Source organism: Panthera tigris, chromosome B2 (genome assembly GCF_018350195.1).
Source record: "Panthera tigris isolate Pti1 chromosome B2, P.tigris_Pti1_mat1.1, whole genome shotgun sequence".
Lineage (NCBI taxonomy): Eukaryota > Metazoa > Chordata > Mammalia > Carnivora > Felidae > Panthera > Panthera tigris.
This window is the reverse complement of record NC_056664.1, coordinates 40,822,352-40,849,551: the sequence shown is the minus strand read 5'-3', so window position 1 is coordinate 40,849,551 and position 27,200 is coordinate 40,822,352. Positions and strand designations below refer to the sequence as shown.

At 48.1% G+C, this 27,200-nt stretch overlaps 3 protein-coding genes across 5 annotated transcripts; 1 reads left to right on the top strand and 2 right to left on the bottom strand.

The window, feature by feature from the left end:
- Nucleotides 1-102: 102 nt before the first annotated feature.
- On the bottom strand, nucleotides 103-8,427 carry PTCRA (pre T cell antigen receptor alpha). The gene is given in 7 exon segments (XM_042985294.1): nucleotides 103-244; nucleotides 2,713-3,119; nucleotides 3,122-3,241; nucleotides 3,890-3,934; nucleotides 4,796-5,116; nucleotides 5,531-5,590; nucleotides 8,370-8,427. Coding segments are annotated over 7 exon segments (1,023 nt in total). The 3' UTR covers nucleotides 103-232.
- Nucleotides 8,428-16,947: 8,520 nt separating this feature from the next.
- On the top strand, nucleotides 16,948-17,792 carry CB2H6orf226 (chromosome B2 C6orf226 homolog). Its single transcript, XM_042985293.1, has one exon. The coding sequence runs from the start codon at nucleotides 16,958-16,960 to the stop codon at nucleotides 17,216-17,218; it is 261 nt and encodes an 86-aa protein (XP_042841227.1). The 5' UTR covers nucleotides 16,948-16,957; the 3' UTR covers nucleotides 17,219-17,792.
- A 2,048-nt stretch (nucleotides 17,793-19,840) lies between these two features.
- Nucleotides 19,841-24,969, bottom strand: RPL7L1 (ribosomal protein L7 like 1). 3 transcript variants are annotated; one of them, XM_042986380.1, is made up of 7 exons: nucleotides 24,687-24,969; nucleotides 23,968-24,076; nucleotides 23,122-23,285; nucleotides 22,001-22,138; nucleotides 21,098-21,207; nucleotides 20,691-20,800; nucleotides 19,841-20,254 (listed from the first exon to the last, which is right to left on the bottom strand). In XM_042986380.1, exons 1-6 carry the CDS (start codon nucleotides 24,698-24,700, stop codon nucleotides 20,697-20,699), a joined length of 639 nt encoding a protein of 212 aa, XP_042842314.1. In that variant the 5' UTR covers nucleotides 24,701-24,969; the 3' UTR covers nucleotides 19,841-20,254; nucleotides 20,691-20,696. The 3 variants fall into 3 exon arrangements, with proteins under 3 accessions (XP_042842314.1, XP_007085245.1, XP_007085244.1); XM_007085183.3 differs by having other exon boundaries at nucleotides 20,691-20,905; nucleotides 23,122-23,282; nucleotides 24,687-24,967; XM_007085182.3 differs by having other exon boundaries at nucleotides 20,691-20,905; nucleotides 24,687-24,965.
- Between the last annotated feature and the right edge of the window lie 2,231 nt (nucleotides 24,970-27,200).

The window sequence follows — 27,200 nt, the reverse complement described above, 5'->3', positions numbered from 1 at the left end:
GAAACAGATGGTGTCCTCAGTGTCCTATGGCAGCATCTTACCCCACCCACTAACGGTGGCTCTGGAGCGGCTGGAGGACTAGCACGCCGAGAGGGGAAGCTGTGGGCTAGGCCTGAAAGGGACGAGGTTGGGCTCGTCGGTCCTGCAAGAGGTGCAGAAGGCCGTCTTGACGGCCTTCGCCGCCGCCTCCTTACGCGTCACTTCCCTCCTGGGGTTGTAATGCAGCAAACCCTTAAGTGAGCACCTGTTTTAAAATTTTATTATTATTATAGTTGTTGTTATTGTTGTAATTGCTAATCACTGGTAGGCTGTGTAGGTGAGACCATGGCGACTCAGTCCCCAGCCATCAAGCAGCTTTTTTAATGCCCAGTAATCCCAGCTTTGTCCCCCGAGAGCTAGAACAAATTACCTCCTCTCCAAGCCTCTTTCTTTCTTTCTTTTCTTTCTTTCTCTTTCTTTCCCTCCCTTCCTTCCTTTCTCTTGCCTCTTGCTTTTTTTCCTTCCTTCCCTCTCTCCCTTTTTTCTTTTTTCTTTTTTCTCTTTTTTCCCCTTCCTTCCTGCCTTCCCTCCCTCCCTCCTTTTCTTTCTTCCTTTTTTACTTTCTCAAACTCACAATCGCAAATTCAAGAGTTGGGTGCTCCATGGACTGAGCCAGCCAGGCACCCTGAGCCTCAGTTTCTATCTTTATGATGACAAAGGATGCTCCTAGCTGCTGTTAAAGACTTGCCTGTAGCTGGCAACCTCAAATAGGTTTGTGGAATTAAAGCTTATTAACAGATTGTAAAAAATTCACACTTTTTTTTTATTAGTATGTAACCTTAGTTCTCTTTTCTACCCTATTATTTATTTCTTGGATTCTGAGCTCCTACAAAGCAGGGACTTGGCTAATGAACAATTGTATTTCCCTTCTGCCTCCCCAGCAACGACAGGGTACCCCACATAAGGAGATACTTGGTGGGTTCCCATCTCCTCATCAAGAGGAGGACTTTCTGGGTCTTTGGGGCTGCTTCAGACTGCCCCTGAGCTCAGTGTCCTATGGACACACACACATACCAAGGCTGCTTTTCTGGGAAGTTGTCTGCAAATTACACTTTTGTCTGCAAGGCTCTGTTCCCCAGTGCCCTATTTTTCCTTCCTAGATATTGGATATTTATATTATTTTATGAAGTCTTAGGACTGATGCTCAGCCTTTTGACTTGTTATTTCCTGATCTTAGCTTCTTGCTCAAAACAATTGTGCAAGTGACAAGGCACTTTAGATATGAAGGGGCTGTGGTATGTATAATTCTATAGCACACAGGATCAGGACACCCTTCTGCAATGCTGCATCTTCTGTAGGCTTCTTAAGACTTGGGGAGACTCAGAGCCTGGCCAAGTCCAGTGATTTACCTAGGCCCAGGAACCTTCCTGGGAAATAATGTTAAGCCAGCCACAGTAGCAACTGAGCCTGGGGCAGGGCAGGATTGGGGGATTGGAACACGATGAGGAGGGGCGTTGAAGCTAAGGGAAGCTCTGATTACAAAATGAACAAAAGGACGTCTGAAGGACATTTACTGAGGCACAAATCAGTTTGGCAGGAGCTCAGGGCTGGAAATGGACAGTGGCTGGAGAAAGTCTGAGGTTATGGCCAGACATGCCCTTGCCCCAACCCAGCCTAGCTTAGACTTCTTCTCAGTCCGTGTGTTTGGGAAGGAGCAAGCCATGTAGGGATGGTGGACGGATTTGTCCCCAGAAGTTGTGGGATACCCCTCCTTGAAGAATCCAAAAAGAGGCTGGAGTATCTCCTTACAGGCTGGTGAGAGATGAGCTGTGCAGCAGATAGTGAGGGTTTTCATGGAACAGTAGCTGAGAGGGCACAGAGGCTCAGGAAAGATGGAAATGTCACTGACACCATGTGTGTGTGGTGGTGGGGGGTGATGTTAGAGCATTTGCTAATACCACCTTGGGGGAAGAAAGACAAAGGTAGCACCACTTGTCCAGCAGACTGTCCTGTGCTGCCTAGGGGACACCTGGATTCACATGAAAGCACCCAGAGATTCCTGCGGGTGATTACTGGAGAGGAACCCCTGGAAAGACTGGATTTCCTGCCAGTGCTGGAGAAACAGAGGCCAGACACTCTACTGTGGGGGCCTCATATACTATCAGTGTAAGAACACTCTTTAGGAAACAAGAAGACTCTTTAGTGCCTGGCTCAGGGTTGATGCTCAATGAATATTTGTTAAATGAATAATGACCCTTAACTGATTAATAAGGTGTAAGTTTGTAATTAATATCCATGCTCTTGGCATTGTATATGATCCTGTTACCCTGGGATCCTGGCCCTGTTCATTTCTGTCAAGTCTGTACAAAACTTCACATCAGGCCCAGCACCCCACCTTCCTGGCTTCCTGGGCTCCTCATCCTGACCTCTTGCAAAGGCTGGGTCAGGATAGGGAGACAGAGAGGGAGCCTCACCCCACGCCTGCCTGCGGAGAAGGAGACAGAGGTAGGACAGCATCTTCCCCAAACCCTGGCATCACTCTACAGTTCCCAGAGTCTCACCCTCAGGAAGCCCTCTTCCTCAAGGGAGCCCTCCCAGATTTCTGCTTCTTAAAAATCTGCCAAATCCCCTCCTCCCAGGGCAGACGTGAATTAAAATATGTTTCATTTGTTTGTGTCATTTAAGTTCCCCTTTAATTGTTCTCAGTTCTCTGCACCTCAAGGGTCCCTGTACCTGTGGATCCCCGCCCTCAAGCGGCTCCCGGTCTGATGGGAGAGATACAGCCTTCTCCCTCAGAAGGCCCTCAATCCGAGGCGGGAAACAAACCCCAGCGCCGGAAATTTCCATCTGCAATAGGAGGCAGGTCACACACAAAGATTGCAAGGCTTGAGGCAGGAATTCAGGGTGACTCACGAGCACCAGGCCCAGGCTCGGTGGGTAGGGAGCGTCCCCTCCTCCCACACCGGGCTCCTGGACTCCCAGCCGAGAAGGCGGGGCTGCAGCGACAGGGTGAGCCCCGGGCCTGCCGTCCCCCCAGCACTGCGGCGAATCCAGGTGGCTGGAGCTGAAGGCTCTGCTGCGGGCGGAGGCTGCGGGAGACGGCGGGGCTCCAGGGGGCCCCTGGGGGGCGCGGGGAGCCCGGGGTCCCCCAGCGTGGAGGGCAGGGCACGGAGGCGGCTGTAGGTCAGAAGCACGTCAAACAGCAGCAGCTTGAAAAGCAGCAGTCGCAGCGCCCCCAGCCGCAGCGCTTGGCCCCGCGTCCCTGCGGGAGAGAGAAAAGCAGTTAGGGACCTGGAGGCCAGCGTCAGCCCCACTCGCAGGAGGGCGTTCTCTGGGGAAGAGGGGCCTTGTCCTCTGCCCTTGCCGTTCCTCCTCCCCGCCGTTCCCCAAAGCCAGGGCAAGTCCTCCCTGGTGTCTGACCTGAGCTCTAACTGGTAATAATAACGCACACCTTCCCAGCCTTCATTTTATCTTATTCCCCCCCAAACCAGGGGGATGTAGGCCAGGCAGAAATTAGCATCTGATGCAGAGGCAAATAACCAGCTCCAAATGCTCTATGTGGTGAGGAAGTAGAACCTGACTCATGACTCTCTCTGCCTGTTGGGTGGTGGGACTGTCTATCACCCAGTCTCCCAAGGCTCTGACGCTGACACCATCCATCTGGGCTGCCCAAGGAGAGCTTTAAGGAGCCTCCCATTAACTCTCACCTACACCTTCCAACTGGTGTCCAGGGAGTACTCTGGGGTCAGAGGACCCACTCCCATTTACCCACAGGTAGACTCAAGCCCAGGCTTGCCAGTGCCCCAACCCAGCAAGGCAGCCTCTTCAGGGAACACCACCAACCCCCCGCCCCAGCAGAGTGGAACCATCAGGCCAGACCCTAACAGAGCCCAAGATCCCCAGTACTCACCCCTGAGAGGCTCCCAGAGGCAGGTTCTGGCTGAGGAAGTCTCTCCTGCCAGTCAAGGAGAAGAGAATGAGTCTTTGGGGATGGGCTCTGCCCTCCACCCAAGCACTATGTTCCCAGCCTGGCACAGGGCAGCCATTCACGGCATGTTGGACAAATGAACCAGATGAACCAGCAGTAGGAACCTGGGGCCCATTTGCTACGACTCCTCTCAGGGGCCCAGATCTCTCTCACTCCCCACGGTCGACTGTTCTGTGCCCAGGGGAGGCTGAGGTGCCTCAGCACTTTCAGACAAGAAATTGATTTTCTTAGCACCCTTCTTTGAAAGGCGGGACCTTTAGTCCACATTCCCGTTTGGAAGATGACAAAACTGCCATAATCCAAAAAGAGGAAGTAAGTCATCTAGTAAAAATAATAGCTGGCTTTGGACATATCACTTAGCTTCTCTGTGCCTGTAATATTGGGAAAATAATATGACCTAGTTTATAAATGTAAAGTGTTTGTAACAGTGCCTGTTGCAGGGTAAACAATAAGTAGATGAAAACATTTTGTTATTTAATTATTGCTTGGTCCTTATAAGTAGGGCGTCATATATAGGGCAATACAGATATTAACCCTAGGTAATAGAAGGGAGGAGGTACTACCTCTTGGAAGTCATGCATCAGAGCCTGGATTTGAAGGAGATATTTGAAGCCTGGATATTTGAAGGAGTTGCAAATCCAGGACTCAGGGCCCTGAGGTCACCCTGCTCTGATCCTACCCATCGTCACCTCATTCAGATGGTTGGCATGTGGACACCCTCCATGCCCCCATGGCCCAGAGCCTGCCCTGTCTCCCACCATATCCTGTTTCCAGGGTGTGTAGGGGAGGGGCAGGGAGCATCCACAGGGGCCCAGACGCCGTCCCTACCTGACAGCTGGAGGGGCCGTGTGCTCTGGCTGTGGTCGCCGGCCCCGGGCCCAGTGTGGCAAACCAAGTTTTCCCAGGCTGCCAGCTCCTCAGAGGGCAGGGAGAGCTGGGCCAAGCTAGTCCAGGTGCCGTCAGCCTCCGGGGAAGGGCCGTAGGTGAAGGCGTCCAGCGAGCTGCCATTGCCAGCTGAGAACCAGATGGAGCTCTCAAGGCCAGGGGGTGCAACATCGAGGACCAGGCAGACCACCAGCGTCTGCTGCTTCCCATTCACCAGCAGCGTGATTGGTGGGGCCAGAGACGGGAAGGGTGTGCCGCCCACACCTGTAAGAGAGCATGCACCTGTGGGGGGCTTGATCTGTCTGTGCCCTCCCAGGCCAGCACCTCATAATAGACTTCTGTCCTTCCATCTGGGTTTGCTTCCACCATCCATCTATCTTTCCACCCACTCATCCATACCTCTCTTCTTGCATCTACCCATCGATTCATCCATGTTTTCCCTATCATCTGTCTTTCCTATACCTCTTCTACCGTCCATCTGTAGATCTGTCCACGCATCCATGCATCCATGTATCCATCCTTCCCTCACCCATCATGTCCATCATATCCCTCACCCGATATCTGGCATACTCTGTGCCAGGAACTGGGGATAAAACACTGGTGACGACGTTGTCCCTGCCCTCAAGGAACCTTTCCTATGGGAAAGATAGCAGGCGCATAAACACATTCTTATAATACCTTGTTGTGCCAGCCTCAGGAGAGTGGTTACCGCTGGGGAGGAAGGGAAGGAAATAAGATCTGGAATGAGATCAAAGAGGGCTCCGAATGTATCTGTAACTTTTTGTTTCTTTTATCTGATTCAAATATGGCAAAATTTTAACTATTTGTTAATCTCAGTGGAATATGCAGAGGTGTTTGTTGCCCTATTCTCTGTTCTTTTCTGTAGGTCTGTAGTATTAAAAATATTTTTAATGTTTATTTATTTTTGAGAGAGAGAGACAGACAGGCAGCATGAGCAGGGGAAGGGTGGAGAGAGAGAGAGACACAGAATCCTAAGCAGGCTCCAGGCTCTGAGCTGTCAGCACAGAGCCCGATGCAGGGCTCGAACTCACAAACCATGAGATCATGACCTTAAGCTGAAGTTGGACACTTAACTGACTGAGCCACCCTGGCGCTCCAGTCTGTTGTATTTTTTAGAAAGATTTTATTTTTAAGTAATCTCTACGTACAACGTGGGGTGGGACTCAAACTCACAACCCTGAGACCAAGAGTCACATGCTCTACCAACGCAGCCAGCCAGGTGCCCCTATAATATTTTTTAAAGAGCTTTGTTCAGACATAATTTATGTATTATACAATTCACCTATTTCAAGTGTATGTATTATTTCATAGTTAAAAAATCAAAAATAGGGGTGCCTGGGTGGCTCAGTTGGTTTAAGCATCCAACTCTTGATTTTGGCTCAGGTCATGATCCCAAGGTCGTAGGATTGAGCCCCGACTCGGACTCCACACAGACTATGGAGTCTGCTTAAGATACTCTCTCTCTCTCTCTCTCTCTCTCTCTATCTTTCCCTCTGCCCCTCCCCCACTTGCTCGTGCAAGTTTTTTTTTTTTCTCTTAAAAAAAAAAGAGTCACATGGGTACTGCAAACATCTGTCCTATATTTTCTAGGATAGTCTTGATTTTCTACAATCTTATACTTTTCAGTGAAGGTGACAATATATATAATGACCAAAATGTTATTGTTGAATAGTTGGATATCTTTTCATATAAATAAAATCTCAAACGTTAAAACCCACAAATTTACCCCATGAGTTAAATGCAGCCAAGCTAAAGAAATTCCCCAGGGCACAGGAAAAGACACTAGAGAATCTTGTGGGGAGGTCAGAGTGGGGGGTGCTCAGGGAAGGTTTCTTGAAGGTCAAAGAACTGATCTGGAAGCATGTGGAAGGTAAGTAGCCTACTCAGGATTGGAACTCAGGTCTCTTTGACTCCTGCTCCCATAGACCCGCCCCACTTGGAAGGGTGACTAAGATTTTGCTACATGGCACAGTGGATCAAGCCTGGGACATGGCCTCAGACAGAGTTGGTTTGACTCTTGGCTGGTCCACTTAATTTACTGAGTCTTGAATGCTGCACCAATATAATAAACTTAAAAACACCAGCCCAGTAAAATTGTTGTGAAGAATAAAGGTCATGAATGTCAAACACCTTGGCAGAAAAGTATTAGTATTATTTTATCAATACTAATATTAATAAGGCATGGCAAACAAAAGGAACAGAGAAAGCCGAAAGTGAGCTCCTGAGCCCGTCCAGTTGTACAGATAGAGACACTCCCCAGGTTGAGTTTAGCATGTGCCTCCTCCATGAAGCTGCCCGGGATTGCTCCTCCTCAGCCTGGCTGCTTCCTTCCCAGACCTTTTGCCATGGGCTCTCCCTGCTTCACATGGATATGGTTAATCTCCCTAGCAAGAGACAGCTTATGAAAATACTAGAAGCCAGCTTTAGATCAAGAAGATGCGGGGGCACCTGGGTGGCTTGGTTGGGTAAGTGTCTGACCCTTGATTTCAGCTCAGGTCATAATCTCACGGTTCCTGAGATGGAGCCCAGCATCAGGCTCCTTGCTGATGTTGTGGAGCCTGTTTGGGATTGTCTCTGTCTTCCTCTCTCTGCCCCTCCCCTGCCTGCTAGTGCATGCTCTCTCTGAAAATAAATAAATAAAACTTTTTAAAAAATTTTAAAAAGAAGATGCCCTGACTCAGAGATCAAGGCCTTTCCCCACCACATAACATGTAAACATGCACATACTTTTAGATGAAGCTGGGATTCTATCCGGTAAGTTTGTTTGTTTGTTTGTTTGTTTAGAGAGGAGGGGCAGAGAGAGAGGGAGAGAGAGAATCCCAAGCAGGCTCTGCACTGTCAACATGGAGCCTGACTCGGGTCTCCAATGCATGAACCGTGAGATCATGATCTGAGCCAAAATCAAGAGTTGGACGCTTAACCAGATGAGCCTCCCAGGCGCCCCAGAATTCTTTCCTCTAAACACAAGTCCTTTGGCTCCATTCTTGATCTTTGAGGAACTGAGGGTAATACCCTTGGGAAGTCACTGGGGCCTTGGGACCTCTCCTGAGAACTCACGAAGAAGGGGGAGCAGGGATGAACCTGAGGCATTCTGAGTCCTTTTGGAATAGGGTACTATTGAGGGCAGGAGTCCAGGACAGGAAGGACAGGAGAAGATCTCACAATGCCGCCCATGTCCCAGCCCTGGCTACCCCATCCCCACCCTCCCTGGATGCCCATCCGGCTTGTTCTTATTATCTACCTCCAAGAAGTGACTGCCCTACTACCAACACTGTGGACTCCAGGGAACAGGAGTTGGAGCCCCAGAGAGAGGTAGCTGGAAGGTGAATACTGTGGGGAAGGGAGTGGTGGGCTTATGGTAAGACCCTTCCCAGGGACCCCACATAGGTCTGTCCTGCCTCCCCACATCCCACCCACACCCAAGGAGGTCAGGAGCTAGGGAGTGGGCTTGGGCAAACGAATGGGGCCCAGAGAGGGATGCAGGGAGGGGGCTCACCTATGGGCAGGGCTGGACACCCGAGGGCCAGGAGAAGCGGCAGCCAAGTCCTGGCCATGGCCCACCTGAGAAGAGGCAGGACTCAGCTGCAGACTGTGGGCTGCGGGAGGAGGTGCCCGCAAGACTGCCTCCCAGGCCACAGGCCCAGCTGCACCTCAGCTGCTCCACCACGGAGCCGTTTCCCCAGTGAGGGCCCCTCCCACCGCCACCCTGGCCCCCAAACCCAATCCCCTCTCAGGCGCCAGGGAACTCAAGGTGCCTCTCCCACAGCCTACTCCCTCCCATCTGAAGAGCACCTCACGGTCTGCAAAGTCTTTTCCCACTCACTGGCCCTGCCATCTACAGGATACAGAGCACCAGGCTGTATTCAAGGCCTTGCATTCAACACTTCATTCTGTCCAGCCAACCGCTATAAGTTCCATTTCACAGGTGAGGCAGCTGAGGCTCAGAGAGGTTGAGTGACCTGCTCAAGGTCACACAGCTGGCAGGTGGCAGAGCCGGGGCTTGGATGGTTTCCTGATGGCTGACCTCACTGTAGCCAAAAAGCCCAATACACTTATTTCAGTGTTGTTACAACATCCTGCCCCGCCACGTTTAAAAATAGAATTTAGTTTTTAGAACAGTTTCAGATTCACAATGATATTGAGGGGAAATTTCAGAGATTTCATGAATATTCCCTGCCTGTTACATCGACTACCTTAAAAAAAATTTTTTTTTTTTAATGTTTGAGAGAGAGAGAGAGAGTGCAAGTGGGGGAGGTACAGAGAGAGAGGAAGACCCAGAACCCCAAGCAGGCCTCAGGGTCCAAGCTGTCAGCATACAGCCCGACGCAGGGCTCAAACTCACAGACCGTGAGATCATGACCTGAGCCATAGTCGGCTGTCCAACCGACTGAGCCACCCAGGCACCACTCATCGAATCTAAGAATAAACTCTTTAGGGGCACCTGGGTGGCTCAGTCTGTTAAGCATCCAACTTCTGCTCAGATCATGACCTCAGGGTTCATGGGTTCTGGTCCCATGTCAGTCTCTGTGCTGACAGCTCAGAGCCTGGAGCCTGCTTCAGATTCTGTCTCTCTCTCTGCCCCTCCCCAACTCGTGCTCTGTCTCTCTCTCAACAATAAATAAACATTAAAAAAGAAGAAGAAACTCTTTTGGAGCACCTGACTGGCCCAGTCAGTAGAGCAGTGACTCTTCATCTCCTTGATCTCTGGGCTGTAAATTCAAGCCCAGGTTGGGTGTAGAAATTATTTAAAATGAAATCTTAAAAAAACAAAACAAAACAAAAAACCCTCTTCATAAATGCCATTTTCAGTGACTCTACTAAATTTTAGCTATAGCTGTCATTTTGACCCTGAAACTTCACACCTAGGTATATACCCTAATGAAATAATGAGTCAGTCATTATAAGACAAAGATTTATGCACAAAAATTTTCTTTGAAGTAGTAGTATATGTAAAAAGCAAGAGAAATTGGAAACAGTGTAATTGTTCAACGCTAGGGGAAGGGCCAAATGAATTAATGTTTGGTGTACCTGCATTAGTGAATATTATGCAGCAGCTTTTTTTTTTTTTTAAGTTTTATTTTTTATTTATTTTTGAGGGAGAGCATGCACGCACAAGAGAGACGGGGGAGAAGGGGCAGAGGGATGGGGGAGGGGCAGAGTGCCAGAGGGAGAGAATCCAAGCAAGGTCCACACAGGAACCCAACTCGAGGCTGGATCTCATGAACTGTGAGATCATGACCTGAGCGGAAGTCAGAGGCTTAACTGGCTGAGCCTACCAGACGCCCCCAACACATCTGTCTTTCCTAGTGGGATTTATCTCACGGTTTTTTTTTTTTTTTTTTTAATGTTTATTTACGTATTTTGAGAGAGAGAGAAAGAGTGAGAGCACTAGCAGGGGAGGAACAGAGAGAGAGAGAGAGAGAGAGAGAGAGAGAGAGAATCCCAAGAAGGCTCCCCGCTATCATTGCGATGTGGACATGGGGCTGTATCCCACAAACCATGAGATCATGACCTGAACGCAAATCAAGGGTTCCCCGCTCAACCCAACCCACTCAGCCACCCAGACGCCTTCCTTATCCGTTTTAAGCCTAGAAAGTCCTCGCCCTTCTACAGAACGGATACATTCTCCCTTCTACTGTCTTTTTGTACGTGTGTAGTTTAATCCCCAATCCCCCATCACCATTTAACTCTATCAGGAATTAATTTCGGTGTATGATAGAAGACATGCATCTAAATTTCATGCCCCCCCCCCCGCGCTAATCGATTATCCCAGGATATCGATTACTTGCGAGGATATCGATTACTATCCCAGGATATCGATTATCCCTATTACTTGCGAGACATTCTCTATGTTAATATCTTTTATGTTGGAGGGTTTATTTCTTCTTGGTTCTCAGGATTCTTTATTCTGGTGCCAGCCTCACCCCATTTCCGTCGGGATGGTTGCTTTAATAGTTCTGTCTATTGCACCCTCCGACGTCCCGCCCCCTTCCCTCAGGGAGGCCTGGAGGCCAGGGGCGCCAATTGTTCCCAGGCGCAGCCCGCGCCCAGGTGCCCAAGGTCTGCGCGGGCTCCCGCTGGGAGGGGGAGGGGGCGAGGGCGGGGAGGAGGCAGGTGTCCCTAACGACTCTCCTGCCTTCCAGCCTGGGGAGGTGCTGGCCCGGGCTCCGTTACCACATTACAGATGGGGAAGGAGCCCTCTGGCCTCTTTAGGGTTTTAAGACCTTCCCAGGAACAGGGAGGCAGAAGACCCCTTGTGCCAGCCGCCTACCTTGCCGGCTGCCAGCTGGAACCATCTCCTGCTGCTCAGCTACCCTCCCACCGGCCCACTCCCAGCTCCGGGTTACAGGTCTCATCCCCAAAGCACTGCAAGCTTTCCTTGCCCGCTGTCACATAGGTATCCTCCTTCCAGAAGCGCCAAGAATCTCCCTCTGCGGGCACAGTCTTGCGGGTCCTAAAGATGCCCTTGCCCAGGACTGTGAGGATGTCCTGACATGCTGGCGTTGCATCTCAGAGCTCCTCTGAGAGAAATCCTTCTCTGAGCTCCTCACTTGGGATTAAACTTGGCCATTTGCTGACCTGCTACTAAGAGCCAGGTCCTATTCACAGACCTCTCCTTAAATCCCCACAATCACCCCATCAGGTGTTCTCATCCCTGTTTCCAGCTGGGGAAACTGCGACTCTGAAAAATGAAGTTCCGAGGATCCCCTAGCAGCAAGTGGTGGAGCTGGGATTTCACTCTAGGGATGTGTTCACAGGAGTCTCTCCAGGGCTCTTCATACAAGGTTGTCTGATAGGAGTACCCATCTGAGTGCCTGGCACAGCAGATGATCTCTCCCTCTCTCCCCTTTTTTTCATATATACACATAGAAAACCAAGGGCTCTTCTAAACTGGGATGAGCCACATAGGATATAAAAAAAGAAAATGAAGGAAAAGCAGCAGTGCTTATTAGAGAAAGACCGCCGCTATTAACCAAGCAGTTACCAATTGTAAATCTGACATATCCAATTAGAAGACTGCAGTCAGAGGGCCAGATCAGGATGTGTGTGTGCTGAAGTAGCAAGTAGAAGTGTCTTCCAGTTAATACTGACAGGGGCACCTGTTTCATTGATCAAATAAAAAGTCCTACAGTGATAGGTATATTACAAAATAAAAATCACCTGAAAGTTCAATAACAAGGAAGGAGCTAAATAAACCAGAGTGGCTCTCTAGGATGAAATACTATGCAGGCCTCAGAATATCCTCGTATTGCAAACCATTTCTTGGTGTCTGTTTTATGCCAGGAATTGGGGCTGGGGATAAGACAAAAAGAGCTACTCCCACCAGTCAAGGAAGGAGACAGGCTCATAAACAGACAAGGGACTTGGAGTGTAACATGTCACGACTGGTGTGTGCGCGCGTGTGTGTGGGGTCCCGGGAGAGAGAGATCATCCTTTCTGGAGCCGATGTGAGCCTTAGGAAGAATGATTTAGAAGATACTTGAGCTAAGTCTTGATTCTTTCCGAAGAGGTTGTAATGACACGAGGAAATGTTTCAGTTATGATGTTAATTAAAAAAATTTTTTTTAATGTTTATTTATTTTTTTTATTTTTTTAATTTTTTTTCAACGTTTTTTATTTATTTTTGGGACAGAGAGAGACAGAGCATGAACGGGGGAGGGGCAGAGAGAGAGGGAGACACAGAATCGGAAACAGGCTCCAGGCTCCGAGCCATCAGCCCAGAGCCTGACGCGGGGCTCGAACTCACGGACTGCGAGATCGTGACCTGGCTGAAGTCGGACGCTTAACCGACTGCGCCACCCAGGCGCCCCAAATGTTTATTTATTTTTGAGAGAGAGAGAGAGAGAGAGGAAGGGCCAGAGGGAGAGGGAGACACAGAATCCGAAGCAGGTTCCAGGCCCCGAGCTGTCAGCACAGAGCCAGATGCGGGGCTCGAACACATGAACCGTGAGATCATGACCCGAGCCGAAGTCAGGCGCTCAACCGACTAAGCCACCCAGGCGCCCTGGGAGGATTAAGAGACACCTCAGTGACTCCCCTGGGCTCCAGATCTAGCCCCATCTCTATTATGCAGTAGCAACCTAATTTTCTCTAGTAATTGGGCTTCACCAACTGAGACATTACAGAGGCGCCTTTCTCTGCCTATTGGATCAGTAGCAGGAGAAACCAAAATGGCCAGGGCCATCTCAGCTTTCAAGTCATCAGTTCTATGATTGCCGTATGGTGGGAAGTGTTTCTCTCTGGGGTTCTAGGATCACCACGCCCTCTGAGTCCATTCCATTATTGGAATGGGAAGCAAAAATTCTCCTGGTAGGTTATAGACTTTAGGTGTAATAGTGAGGAGGCTCTGACTACCCCTACCTCTTGGTTATATATGACCATGTATGGTTATGGTTTAAGGAAACACTGCATCGAGTAGGATAGCCCCTGCACCTTGCAAAGTGTGTTTCGCAGCTATGCTCCAAATGAGCCTTCAGCAAGCCAATCCACCATTCTCTCTTGCCTGCTGCTTTGAGATCATGGGGCACACGGTAAGATCAGTGAATTCCTTGGGAGTGAGCTCATTTATACATTTCCTTGGCAATGAAATGTGAGACCCGGTTGGAGGCTATTTTGTGTGGAATGCCATGGGGATGGGTAAGGTATTCTGTCCATCAGAATACCTGATGCTGACAGAATAGTGGTGCTGACAGAAGACTGTAGGCAGAGGAGGTGAATTCATACCTGGAGTATGTGTCTGTTCTCATGAGGATAAAGCACAGCCCTTCCATGCTAGGAGGGCCCAGTCAAATCAGCCTATAAACAGGTGAGAATGGCACCCAGTCAGGGACTCAGCATGGGGCTGTAAGTAGGATGGGCATTCAGCACTGGTCACAGCCGGATTAGCCTCAGAGAAGGGAAGACTGTTACTGAACCAAAGCATAGCTTCCATCCCTGCCACCATGAGTCCACTGAACAAGGCCTAACGTGCCTGGGGAAAGAGGGTCCACAGGACTGTCATTGTGTCCAACGGGATGACCATTCTTTCCCATGTCTTAATGTGGGGTATTATGGCTACCTTTTCTTTGGCTGTTAAACATTGCCACCTGGCCTTTACCAGGATACCATTATTTCCACTGAGATCACGGAATCCAGTTCTACTGATTCATCCAGCATCCCCCACTAGCATCTCCAGCCTACAGAGGACAGCCATTAGAGCAAGTCAAGGATGTGGGTGACTCTCACCAATGCATTTATCTCCCTCTTCCTTCCTTCCTTCCTTCCTTCCTTCCTTCCTTCCTTCCTTCCTTCCTTTCCTTCCTTCCTTCCTTTCCTTCTTCCTTCTTTCTTTCTCTTTCTTTCTTTCTTTCTTTCTTTCTTTCTTTCTTTCTTTCTTTCTTTCTTTCTTTCTCTTTCTTTCTTTTTTCCGAGTAAACTTTGTGCCCAACACAGTGCTCAAATTCTTGACTCCGACATCAAGAGTTGCATGCTCTACTGACTGAGCCAGGCAGGCACCCCTCACCAATGAATTTCGTAATGCTTTGGCAAAGAGGTGTTTTCCAGACCCGCTTAAAATATGTGTTGAGGGGTGGCTAAGCAGGTTGCACATAATAAATCCAATCTGGCATGCACACCTCTCTGAGATTTTGGATTCTTTCCTTTACATTATGCCAGGGAAATTCTGGCATTTCAAGTTTACTAACTATAGGCTACCATTAAATCCAGGCTTTAATTAACCAACCTCATAGACTATTTATGCCTCTCCCAGGTGCTTGAGCCAACACATTAAATCCCAAATCCTGGATGAGCATCCATGGACTTGAGTTTGGGCAAACTGAACCTGACATTCCACCCTCCTGGGTCTATTTCCCTTAGAACCCATTCCCACACATATTGCTGTGGCTCCTGCCAAGACAGTTTAGCAAGGTCTGTAATTCCTTCTGTCTGGGCGTCCTCCTCTCAGCGTGGGCCTTGTGCTTCTCTGCCCAGGCTGCTCTGGGACCTGATTTGACAAGGGCCAGGGAAGACTGGAGGTGGGGAGAGTCCTGAAGCTGATGTCTGGGGAGATGGAAGCCAATGTCTGCCCAAATGTCCCCATTTCATCTCAGAGTCCCTCGGTGCCCTTATGTTAGCATATTCTTATGCTGCCCTAGAGGGCTGAGCACTTAATTAGCACCACAACTTGGCAACCCCTACAATGACATCCCGGTGCCCATCCTCAGCCATGTGGGCTCATTTTGCCTATAGGGGATGAGGGACCCCTCCAAGGCGCCATCAAGGTGTCCTGATTCCACACTCGCATTTCCTGTCAGACATTGATAATTTCCAGTTTTCTCCCCGTGGCCATGAGAAGCCACACGAAGCCACACCATAGTGAAGAAGAGCCACAGCTATTTCTTCTGCCATCTCCCTCCCTCAACAATGCAGTATTATCCACTTCACCCCTGCCACCCCCCCCCACCCCTGCCCAAGGATAATTTGAGTAATGGTGACACCTGTGCATGCAGTGAATCATCTGGGTGTTCTTCCCCCGCTGCAAAGAGGCTTCCCCTGTGCTCTGAATTTATGATCAGTCCAATCTCAGTATTCTATCTGAGGCTGTTCCTGGAGCCAATTCCTTTATTGTTGAGTGTGGACAGGAAACAGAGGACACACATGTATTGGATAATTTGAGGAGAATTTAATAAAGGGACTATTTATAGAGGGTGGAAAGGTGAAGGGAAATCCCAAGTGATAATGCCGTGCCTGGAACTGGTAACAGGCCTGAAGAGGTGAGGAGAGCAATGGCAGGGCCCCAAAACCAGAAATCAGGACCCTGCAGCCAGTGGGAATCCTGGAGGGAGAGAAACTGAGGAATAAATACCCTGGCCTCCTTCTCCTTCTTTCTTCTCCTGCTCACTCCCCCCCCCCACCCCCCGCATTGGCCAAACCCCAAAGCCTATTGCAATGTCTGTAGATGTCAGTGTGCTGGAAGCTCGGTGGACAAGGGTGGAGAGAGGACCTGGAGGGGCCACAGAAGAGAGTCAGCATAGCCACCCACCTAGTTAGAATATTAATAACCATCTTTGTGGGCATCACAGAGACATTTATGATGTTGCCATTTATAAAGCATCCAGGCAGTCATTTGCAGAAATGTCTCTCACTTTGCTTTGCTCATTTCTTCAAGATTAGATTCAGGGTGAACCTTTTGGGCAGGAATACTACAGAAGAGATGTATTATTCCTACACCCATAGTGTCCTTCTCAGTGCATCACATCAGGGGATACATGGCGCCAGCTTGTTCTATTAGTAGTTAGACTTTGATTACATGATGAAGACAGCGTTTGCCAGATCAGGCTAGCTTTCCATAAACTTACAAACCTGAGAATTGTTGGTACTAACTTTCTGAGCAGCCAGAGGGACTGTAGTACACCTGACCTGCCTTCATCTTTTCTCATCCCCTCTGGGAACACCAGGAATAGAGTCTTGGTAGGAAATGGGGAGAGAGTGTCAAGACTTTCTAGTGCTGTCACTCGTTCCCAGTTCTCCTGAGGTCACTGGAAATCTGTCCACAGCTATTTTCTGTCTGGAGCTGCGGAGTCCGGTGTGGAGAAGATCCCCCTTGCCACAGGTCTCTACAGGTGTAGGTGCGCATTTCTGCGCATGTGTGAAAATAAGTTTGAACTCCAGCGTCCAGCGGGCTCAGTCGGAGGACCATGTGACATTTGATCTCGAGCCCCAAGAGATTACTTAAAAAAAAAAAAGAAAAAAAAAAAAAAAGAAAAAAAAAAAAAAAGGAAACAGGTATGTGCACCTTCCTATGCATGTGTGCCAAATTGGGTCTTTTTGTCCGCATCAGCGTGTCTACATGCACGGCCCATTCTGTGCAAGCCTTCAAATTCCTTCTAAAGCATTGCACGTTGCAGGCTCTGTTGTGGGCTAAGGGTGTGTGTGTGTGTGTGTGTGTGTGTGTGTGCGCGCGCGCGAAGCGTTTCTGCGCGGAGCAGGTCGCAATTCTCAAGTGCTCCCCCCTTTCTGGGCCGGCTTGGTATGGTCTGCGAGCTCCTCTACATTTCCTCCGACGGTGGTTGCACCCACCTCACCCGGAAGTGCTTGCCCGCACGCATGTCAGGCTTGCGCCCTGGCATGGAGCAGCACAGCGGTCGGGTCTGCCATGACCCGGGCCCGCCGCCCGCGGAGTCGGCCCCCGCCTCGGTGACCCTGGCGCAGCTCCTGCAGCTGGTCCAGGAGGGCCGGGAGCTCCCGGGCCTGGAGAGGCGCTGCATCACGGCGACCCACGGCGAACCCACGGCGCCCCGGCTCCCGCGGAGGCCCAAGCCCTGGGAGGCCTCGGGGTCGGCTGAGGCCCCCGCGCCGCCGCAGTAGCCCCAGGCACCCAGATCCTGTCGACCTTGTGTCCGGGTAGAAGAACGCCTGGAGGGGCCCGGCTCGGCGGAATCAACGACTGCGCCTTCCTGACGGCACGTAGTGGGTTCCTGAGGCTCCTAGTCCTTTGCCTTTTAGACCTGGAGAGCGTGACTCTGTCCTGCATAAATTCGGACCTTGGATGCTGGCCACGGTTATCTTTTATGCATTCGCCCCCGACCTGTCTCAGCTGAACTTAAGCCTCCTGGAAGAGTCATTGGAGTTGTCTTGTATCCGAGTATTTCTGGACTAAGATCCTCATTTTAAAAATCCGGTTTCGGCCCTTACAGATGATTGAAACAGATTTCATACTTTTTACTCTCTGCGATGCATAGATGTGCCTTCATTTTTAAAATGCTACTGAGGACACACTAACGGGGGTCTGACCCACTGAGAATTTCGTTAGTAATGTAGGAAAACGTCAGTGTTTATCTCCCGGTTCAGCTAATTCTTGTGAGTTGGGCAAATGAACTTGGGATTCAAGATTCTTAGCCATTCTCCAGGTCAGCAGCTAATAAAAGGTTTAATGATTAAACTTGGCCCTGGAATGACTTCAAAGATACATTAGACCAACAAAATCGTAAAGCGTTAAAAGAAAAGCCAGTCAACAAAAAACTAGAACCTTTGGTTCTGGGAACCAATTGGGTCACTATAGAAGCTTAGAACAGAGGGAGAGCTCCTACAAACTACTTTCTGAAGTCTCTAAGTAGGCGGGCCACGTGGCTTACTGCCCCTACTCTTGCTTACTGAAACTAAGGTTTTTGTTTTCCCTACACCTAGAACATATATATGGTGTATGTTGATAGTTTTGTATGTTGACAGCCATGAACAATTCACAATTAGCATACGCTATCTACAAATCGTACGACTAATTTTTCCCAGAAATGATAGTTCCACAACTTGTTCAGGGAATGGTTGATCATAGTGCACGATACAGCAGTACATTAATTTTTTGGTAAACGTTTATTTTTGAGAGAGACAGCGTGCAAGCGGGAGAGGGGCAGAGAGGGAGACACAGAATCCAAAGCAGGCTCCGGGCTCTGAGCTGTCAGCACAGACCCAGATGCAGGGCTCCAACTCACCAAGGGTGAGATGGTGACCTGAGCCAAAGTTGGATGGTTAATCGAGCCACCCAGGCACCCCAGCAGTACATTTCTTATAACTTATTTATATACATAGAATTCCAAGTTAATGGTTATTTTGCTTAACCTTTTGAACAACTGTGTGATGCACACATGCTACATTTAGTTCCATTTTGCAGGCAAGAATGGAAATGTTTTTCTTGTATTTAGCTTTTTTTTTTCCTCCCAGAGAAAGGGGAGTGGGGTAGAGTATGGGAGAGGGGCAGACGGAGAATCTTAAGCAGTTTTCACACTCAGCGTGGATCCTGAAGTGGGGCTCAATCCCATGACCCTGGAATCATGACCTAAGTAGAAATCAGGACACCCGGGTGCCCCCTTCCTGTATTTATTATAAAATGTACCTGCAGTAGAAACCCTGGGCATCCACATTCACAAATGCTCTTTTCCCATGGCTTTTGATACGTCATCTTCAAGTAATTTGATTTCACAATGCTTTAAAATATAAGAGTAAGCTCTAACATCTATTCCTGGCAGGTTAACTCTTGAGCCAACCAACCTAATTAATTACCTCATAACCTGGCACATTTTAAGGCATTGTTCTAACTCAACCTCACAGCTATGTTTGAGGGCCCCATGAGCCAAAAATGCAGCAAAGCTGATCATAAGGGACCAGGGGACACAGTGGTTAAACGTTTTCAAGTCTTAACCTATGCCTGGCACACTCATCAACTTCTCACATGGCAATTGAGGCAATGACGTGACAGGAACAGAGGAAGGCCCACCTAGGAGGGGGGCACTGATGATAAAACACAAGCAGGATCAGATTCCCTTTCTAGGTCTATGTCCCCAGGAGCCCTAGTGGTGGTCTATACATGGTTACCAGCAGGGTAGAGAGCAATACTTTTGGAGTCTAGACTATGCAAGGAGAGGGTTCAATAAAGGCTGCCTGGGGCCTAAAAGACCTAATAGTACTAATTTCATCCATGCCAAACCAAGAAAATCCCATCTTGAAGCCCAGCAGGAATAAATGGGGAGCATTTCCCTGAGGCAGATGGTACAGAGGGCTCCGGGATCCACCACTGTGATCCTAATAGGAAATACCCAATTGGCTCCAAGGGAAAAAGCTATCTTGGTAAGCTTTGGTCTTCCACAGGACATGGGACCAGAGGAGACGAACAAGGTCAGGGCCCAGGTGGTCAATCCAGATAGTGCAGGACTTCCTCACATAAGGTGCTTGGTCCCTAAGAGAAATCTATGAACATAAAAATTTCCAAGCAATAATTTGAGTGTACATATTTTCCTGGGAAAAGGGTCCTTCCCTTCTCATAGACCCAAGAAAAGGTTAAAATCCTGAGGTAGAGAAAAGGACTAAATCGACCGCAGGCTATGGTAAGGAAGCCACCAGATACACTTCAGGCCAGCCAAGTCTGAGAGCTCACAAAGCGGTCACTGAAAAGTCAGAACACAGACTCACAGCAGAGACAACTGAGAACCGTGTTTGTGCTCTTCTTTGTAACTATATTTTAAATTCCTTCCAAAACAAAGCCCCAAGAACCCCCAGGTTCAAGTATGGCCCTGAGCGTGGTCCACTGCTGTCCTGTATTCATGCTTGGATACTCATTTACTAACATCAAACCCCAGAATGGAAGATGTGACGTAGCAGGATTCTCTCTTCCATGGCATGAGTCCTCTGCTGACTTAAGGGGTGACAGTGCAGTCAACGTGGAAAACACACTGGAATTTTTTCTTGGAACTGGGCTGTGATGGGACGTGCCTGCCAGGAACGTCATCATCTTTTCCTTGACTCCCCCTCCTCTAGTTTCTGGAGGTATAGCAGAAAATATCTTCTTTGAAGATACTGATAACAATTCCAAAAGACAAAACACACCTCCAATGTGCTGTGCTTTCAGATATTCTGAGGAAGAAAAACATAACTTCATTAATAGAAATTTAATGACAGTTGGCACCTAAGATTAAGCAATTTCAAAAAATTAAGATACCTTCCACAAAATAGATGGTTTGTATCTTCAAATCCTTTCTGAAATTAGTTAATATTCTCTCCCCAATGCCAGGTAAATGACCACAGCAATACAGAAGATTTTTTTTGTTACTCAACATTTTCTAGCCTCTGATTGTTGGAATACACATGGGAATGCCCCATGTCCTAACCAGGCATTCACTGTTTCAAGCATATTTCCATCTGTTAGACTTGTAGATACCAGTCTCCCCCTGCCCTCTACCACTCAAACGCCAAAGTTACTCTCAGATACTGGTAAATGCAAAAAGAATTTTTAAGTGGCAAAGAATGGACCATCACATCAGCCCAAGGCCAGTTTTCAGCCCTGCCTCACCTGGGTTTAATTCAGCTGCCGAATGAGCTGATTGATGCGTTCGCCTCGATAGCCTGGTAAGCCCACCTCCTTGAGAAAGCCCACTCTATTCTTGGTAGCATGACGGGCCACTGAGAGATGGAAAGGACGTAAGAAGTCACAAATGGCCTGGAAATTCTTCCCCGGAAAGGCAATTTCATGAATGAGGTCTTCCAAGCAAATAACACCGTACTTCCCTGGGAAACATAAGGATACAGATTCCTTTATTCAACATTTCCCCAGTATATACTATGAGGCTGTTATATGCTCAGAGCTGGGCACTCTGGTAGGTTCTTGGGACTCCAAGAAAAACAGTACCTAAATCCCACTTCAAGACCAACAGAGATCCTTGCTTTCTGCCCAACTGACCCCTAAGATGCAACACTCACCCAGATGCTCCTCAATCACTGTGTTGTCTGTCAAAGGGATGGTTTTATTCTTGACCTTGGCTTGTCCACGTTTCAAGATGAGTTCCCGGACAGACTTCAGATTTGGAAATCTATGTGAGGCAGAATAAAGTACAGCCTTATCAGCCCCTGGCACACTGCCCACACTGGTCACTCAGTCCTGCAGCCTGGCTGAGGAGGGATTCTCCTACTACCCCTTCTCCCCACCAAAAAGTGCAATCACGCTGCAGCTGGGATGCCTGCACACACAAGCAAGGAAAAAACCAGAGTGGCCCTATGTAATTAAAAATTACAATTTATGGATAGAAATGTTGATTGTGCAAAAAAAAAAAAAACAAAAAACAAAAAAAAAACTTTCCGAGGCAAAAATAAAACAAACACTGGCTTACAATCCAGGACTTTGGCCTTATAGAATCCTCTACTCAAGATGGTTAAATCCAAGCGCTTGCTGGGTTTTAATGTTTGAAAGAAGACTACTCGAACTCATGACCCCAAGATCAAGAGTCACACGCTCTTCTGACTGAGCCTGCCAGGCGACCATGAAAGAACACACTACTCTTACACAAGCACTGCCCCCAGCTCTGCCCCAAGACTCCCAAGAATTAACTTCTCTTCTACCCATCTTACTCAGCCTTAGCTTACAAGCGAACAAGCCCTGCCATGGTACTTTTCTTGTCACGTCAGCAGCAGCACCACCTCCTGCTCTGTCTGCCCCATGTTCCAAAGTTCTATGGCTGACAGCTGATTTCTGGGAACTGTGGTCACCACAAAATGTTTCTTCAACATAGCAACACGAGCCCTGGAGGATAACACTCGCATGCTAATGTTCTCATCAGGCTCACATACAATCTAATATGAATCCACACACACAAAAACCTTACTCACCCCCAGGCCACATACGGTTCCACTATACGCAGCGTTTTTATGGTCTGGGGGGTCACTCTGAAAAAGACACCACTGAAAATCTTCTTCAGGCGAAGCCTTGCAATGGTCCTCTGCACCAGTGAACTCACCCCATTAATCCTGAAATGAATGACAGAGAAAGTCAGGTTCTATTCAGTTTTTGTCAGTCTGGCAAGGACCTATGAAATGACTGCCACTACAGGGCATCCAGAGAGCAAGACACAGACTGTGCCTCACAGGTGAGGTCAGAAGGTGGCAGCTATGTAAACAGGTCATTCTCACATGATGTGGGGCAATGCTATAGGAACAGAATGGGCCCTGATTTCGTGTGGGGTGTGTATGAGTTGAGTGTGGAGGGCTGTGCATGTTAAGCAAAGGAAGCTGGACTCTGCGGGCAGTAAAAGCACGAAAAGATTTTAGGTACAAGGGACACAATCAACTTTCTGATTGACCACCACTGAGGAGAGCATATCAGATGGATCTGAAACCATGATACCAGAGGCAGGGAAACCCAGTTAGCTAATACGATGGTCCAGGAGAGATTATGGGAAATGGTAGGGAGGTTAATAAAGAGGGCTCAAAGATATTTAAAGCCCACAGGTTTCTGGTTTGGATGACTGGGTAGGGGAAACAGGAAGAGGCAGTTGTACATGCAGACAGACTGGGTAAAGTACGCCTCGATGAGGAAAAAGCTTAATGAGCTCTCCCCAGCACTGAATACGCTCCATCCACTTGACCTTGGTTAGGTTCCTAGAAGGATGCCTTGATTCCCACAGTTCAGGACTTTCTGCATCTATGCTTGGAAAGCCTTCCCCAACACTTGTGAACTCCTCCCACGTCTGCAGGTCTCAGCTTCAAGTTCCTGCTTTAGAGGGTCCACAACTAGTACTGCCCTTGCAGCAGCTGACCCTCATCGCACTTGGTATATTTTCATGTGGATTTGCTCAGATCAGTCTCCTTAACCTTAAAGAGAAAAACCCCAAGTTCCTAGCACAACTTGTCTTAGTGGCTTAAAGCCTATTATAAATCTCATCTCCCTAGAAAGGGGCCTAAAGCTGAACCAGTAGTTTGCCCCAGCCTACGGAATCTGGTAAGTTCCTCACCTTTGGATGCGTACAACAAAGGCCAAGGAATGTTTATCCGGCACTTCCAAACCGCGAGGTTTCACTTCTAGTCGTCTGAGGCGCACCCTGTCGCGTTGCTGCCGCCAGGAATCATGTAGGAACCATTCCAGTCGCTTAAACTTGACCTCTTTTCCTTTCTTCTGCTACAGAAAAGGCAGACCACCATCACCATTCTGTGCCTCTAGTTTTACTTCCACAACAGTGATTCATTGGTCACTATCCATAGACTGTATTTCCCACTATGTTCCGCAAAAAGAAGCAAACATCTTCTATTCTAGATAAGGCAAAAACGAGATACCCAAGGAGTTTTGAAAACTCAGAAACTACAAAAAAAAAAAAAAAAAAAGTCTCTGATAAATAAACAAGTTAGTTTACATGCTATTAGCCAACGTTACCAACAAACATTTACGGAACCTAACACTGTGTTAAGGATCATAAAGTACAGAATAAGCATGAGCTTGTTTCATCTTCCAGACTCCAAAATAAGTATCTTCTCAAAACGTTTAGCAAGTAGCAAAAATTGTTTGGCACATTACAAAAAAAAAAAGTTTTCTTCCAAGTAAAGAGAATGTTTGGTTTTTCAAATCATTTGGTGTGAACCCAAATAGTACAACGTCTCCTCCACTTTTCCTTAACAAACTACTCAAACATTTTATCCGCAGAAAATTAGAAATATTTGTTAAATGAAGACATGAACTGTATACCTGCTGTAATAGAATCGACGGGGAAAGGGACTGTCCATACCAAATCTAGTTCAACACATGCTAGATATAACTCACCAAATACATTCTAATTCCCTTCTCTTGGTGCCCCATCATTTATTACCTCCTTCTTGTCCAAAAGTGCCTGCTTCGCTTGAGTGGCTTTAAGGGCCTGATACGCCTTCCTCTTTTTCAGGAGATTTTCTGGAACCAAAGGAATCTTTTTTCTTTGCCTGATACGGAAAATTGCAATCAGAGATAATGTTTAAAGAACAAATTTTCAATGAGCTTCTAAACCATCTCTTGGGCTTCGAGAAACATTACTCTCTTCAAATTCCGAAAGACAGACTTCCCTGAAAACTGTGGTGTCTGACGCCAGTCCTCAAAACGCACCCCTTAACATTCACTCTTTTCTAAGCAGTAAGAAGTCATGAACCCCTTGGCCACTAGTCCTCCTCTGCCTCCATGAAGCTTTTACTGTCACAGCCTTTTAAAGACACTAACAGCTACATGCTCCTAGTAAAACTCCGTGGGGCTGGGGTGGGTACAGACCTATCTGCAGGGGCAATACTCAAGTCAAGCTGGGTGAACCCAAGACTAGCACTCTCCAGCATGCCCCCAAGGTTAGTAACCCGAATTTGACCGCGGCTTCCCTCCACCTGAGCGGCAGGCCGAATCCTACGGCTCCTTGCTCTTCACCCCACTCTCTGTAATCTGGAGTCTTTTCTATTCTCTTCCTTCAGTCCACAAGTATCCTTATTTTCCGCCACTGAAGAATAAACACAGTGGATGGCACCGGATGCTCAAGACCCCACTGGAGAGACTCAAACCCCAAACACTCACTCTTGCTCCGCCATGTTTCCAAAGCTGTGGCTACCGGCTACTGCTCATGCGCAGCCCCACCACGTGGGAAAGAAAGGACCGCTCTATGTGTACTTGACCATAGAGATGTGTCTTCTAGCTCAAGGTTTATAACACGGGTAGTCCTGCCAGTTAGCTGCAGTGAACCGGTGAGGTCTCGCTAACACAGATTCCTTGCCAAAAATTACACAAAGCTTCCTTCGCACTGCTTTCGAGCACTCTAGAGTCTGTGTCATCTTCGAAATCCCGCCCCCTTCCTTTACGCTAATGCCGTTGGCTGGGCTGTAAATAAACACTTCCCACTTCCTACGACTTCCGGTGTGGAGGGCGCGCCTCTCCTTCCGCTTCCCCTCGGCTGCGCGTGTGCGGGAAGGGAGACCGTCTGGCGGTAGAGGCTTTTTGCTGGATGGCGAGAGCTGGGGCCCCTGTGACTTTGGTTCTCACGTGTGGGTGGAGGTGTTTGTGGACGATTTCGGATGGTAAGGAGTGCAGCTTCCGTTCTGTCAGCCTGGCTCCGTCAGCAGGACCCAGAGCAAGTTATTTAACCCCTCTGTACAGTGGTTTGCTTTACCCATAAAGTGGACCTACGCGATAGCGTTGCGAGGATTATGTGAAATGTTCCATGTAAAGCGCTTAGCACAGTGAGTGTAGGACACGCAGCAGAAGACACTAGGTTAGTTATCAGTGCTGGATCGAAAACTAGAAATTCCTCTTTGTCATGTCAGAATCTTCCCTGGCACAGCTCTCACCATCTGGAATTTGCTTCCTTTTTTCCTGGTCTTCATGAAACAAAAATAATCGACGTCCTGTATTCTGGAAACCTCTAGTGCAGTGCCTCCAGCACTAATATGCATAGTAGTCACCTGGTGGTCTTGTTAAAATGCAGATTAAAAGGGGCGCCTGGGTGGCGCAGTCGGTTAAGCGTCCGACTTCAGCCAGGTCACGATCTCGCGGTCCGTGAGTTCGAGCCCCGCGTCAGGCTCTGGGCTGATGGCTCGGAGCCTGGAGCCTGTTTCCGATTCTGTGTCTCCCTCTCTCTCTGCCCCTCCCCCGTTCATGCTCTGTCTCTCTCTGTCCCAAAAATAAATAAAAAACGTTGAAAAAAAAAATTTAAAAATGCAGATTAAAAAAAAAATTTTTTTTAATGTTTATTTGGCGGGGGTGGGGGGGGGGGCACAGAGAGACAGAGAGGGAGACAGAATCCGAAGCAGGCTCCAGGCTCTGAGCTGTCAGCACAGCGCCTGACTTGGGGCTCAAACCCACAAACCCTGAGAACATGAACAGAGCGAAGTCTGATGCTTAACAGACTGAGCCACCCAGGCGCCCCTAAAATGCAGATTTTAAATTCAGTTTGTGGGGGAGGGGGGAATGGATATTCACTTTTTTAACATGCTTCAAAGTGATGTCATCCTTCAGGTCTATGGATTGCACTTTAGCAAGACTCTAGTCTCTTTCCTTTTTTCTAAATTCCTTCATCCCGTTATTATATTTTTAACATTTCTTCATGATACTAGGAGGGCAGGGACCATGGCTGCCTTGCTCATGGCGGTTCCTAAAGGTCTAGCGTAGGTTTCTCAGTCTCGGCACTACTGGCTTTTGGGGCCAGATCATTCTCTATCATGGTGGGCTTTGTGGGACGTTTAGCAGCATCTCCCTCCATGCCAGTAGCACCTCTGCCCCAGATGTGACAAACAAAAATGTCTTCAGGCATTGCCACATGTTTAGTACAGTATATATATTTATCCCAGCGTCATTATTTGACCCTCGGCACTTACAGGCATCACCGCAGACTTTATCCTGTACTGTTTGGCTTATTGTGTCCCTAATTAGATTGGGTGCTCTGAAGGCAGGGAATTTATCTCATACTTCTCCATCTGCTACAGCTCCTGTCACAATAGTGGGCACCTGCAGGTGCTTTTTAGCTAACCTCAAAGCATCATATTGGTACGTGCTCTGTAACTAATCCAACCAGAGAGAGAGAGTGCCATACACAGAGCTCATTACCTGATGAATAAATGTCGAAGGACAACATAGTCTTTGGAATCAAAGACAGGTGTGAGACTCCTCACTAACTTAGCACTTCACACGTGTCTTACTTTGTAAAAAGGCAAAAACAAGGGTCACCAAAGTGTAAAACGTTTATTAGATAGTAATCAAAGAACAAAAATAGGTCAATATTTTGTAACTGTATCTATCTACAGATAAAAGGTAGGTCCTCTGGTACTGAGGGTAGTAGGAGAGAAGGAAATTTCAGGGCTATTAACAGTGGCTGAAAGAGACTTGGAGGCCACAATTCAGGATAGGTTTTCCGAAGCCAGCAGATGGCGCTAAGAGAGTACTTATTCTCAGTGCCAAAGCCATCATTCCACAAGATGCAGAGGAAAAGTGATAGAGGCCTCCTCAATCCAAAATTATTCACTAACTGAATACATGTTTACTGAGCATTGACCCAGCGTGAGGCAAGATACAAGACTTTTTATTTCAAAGTGAGGATAT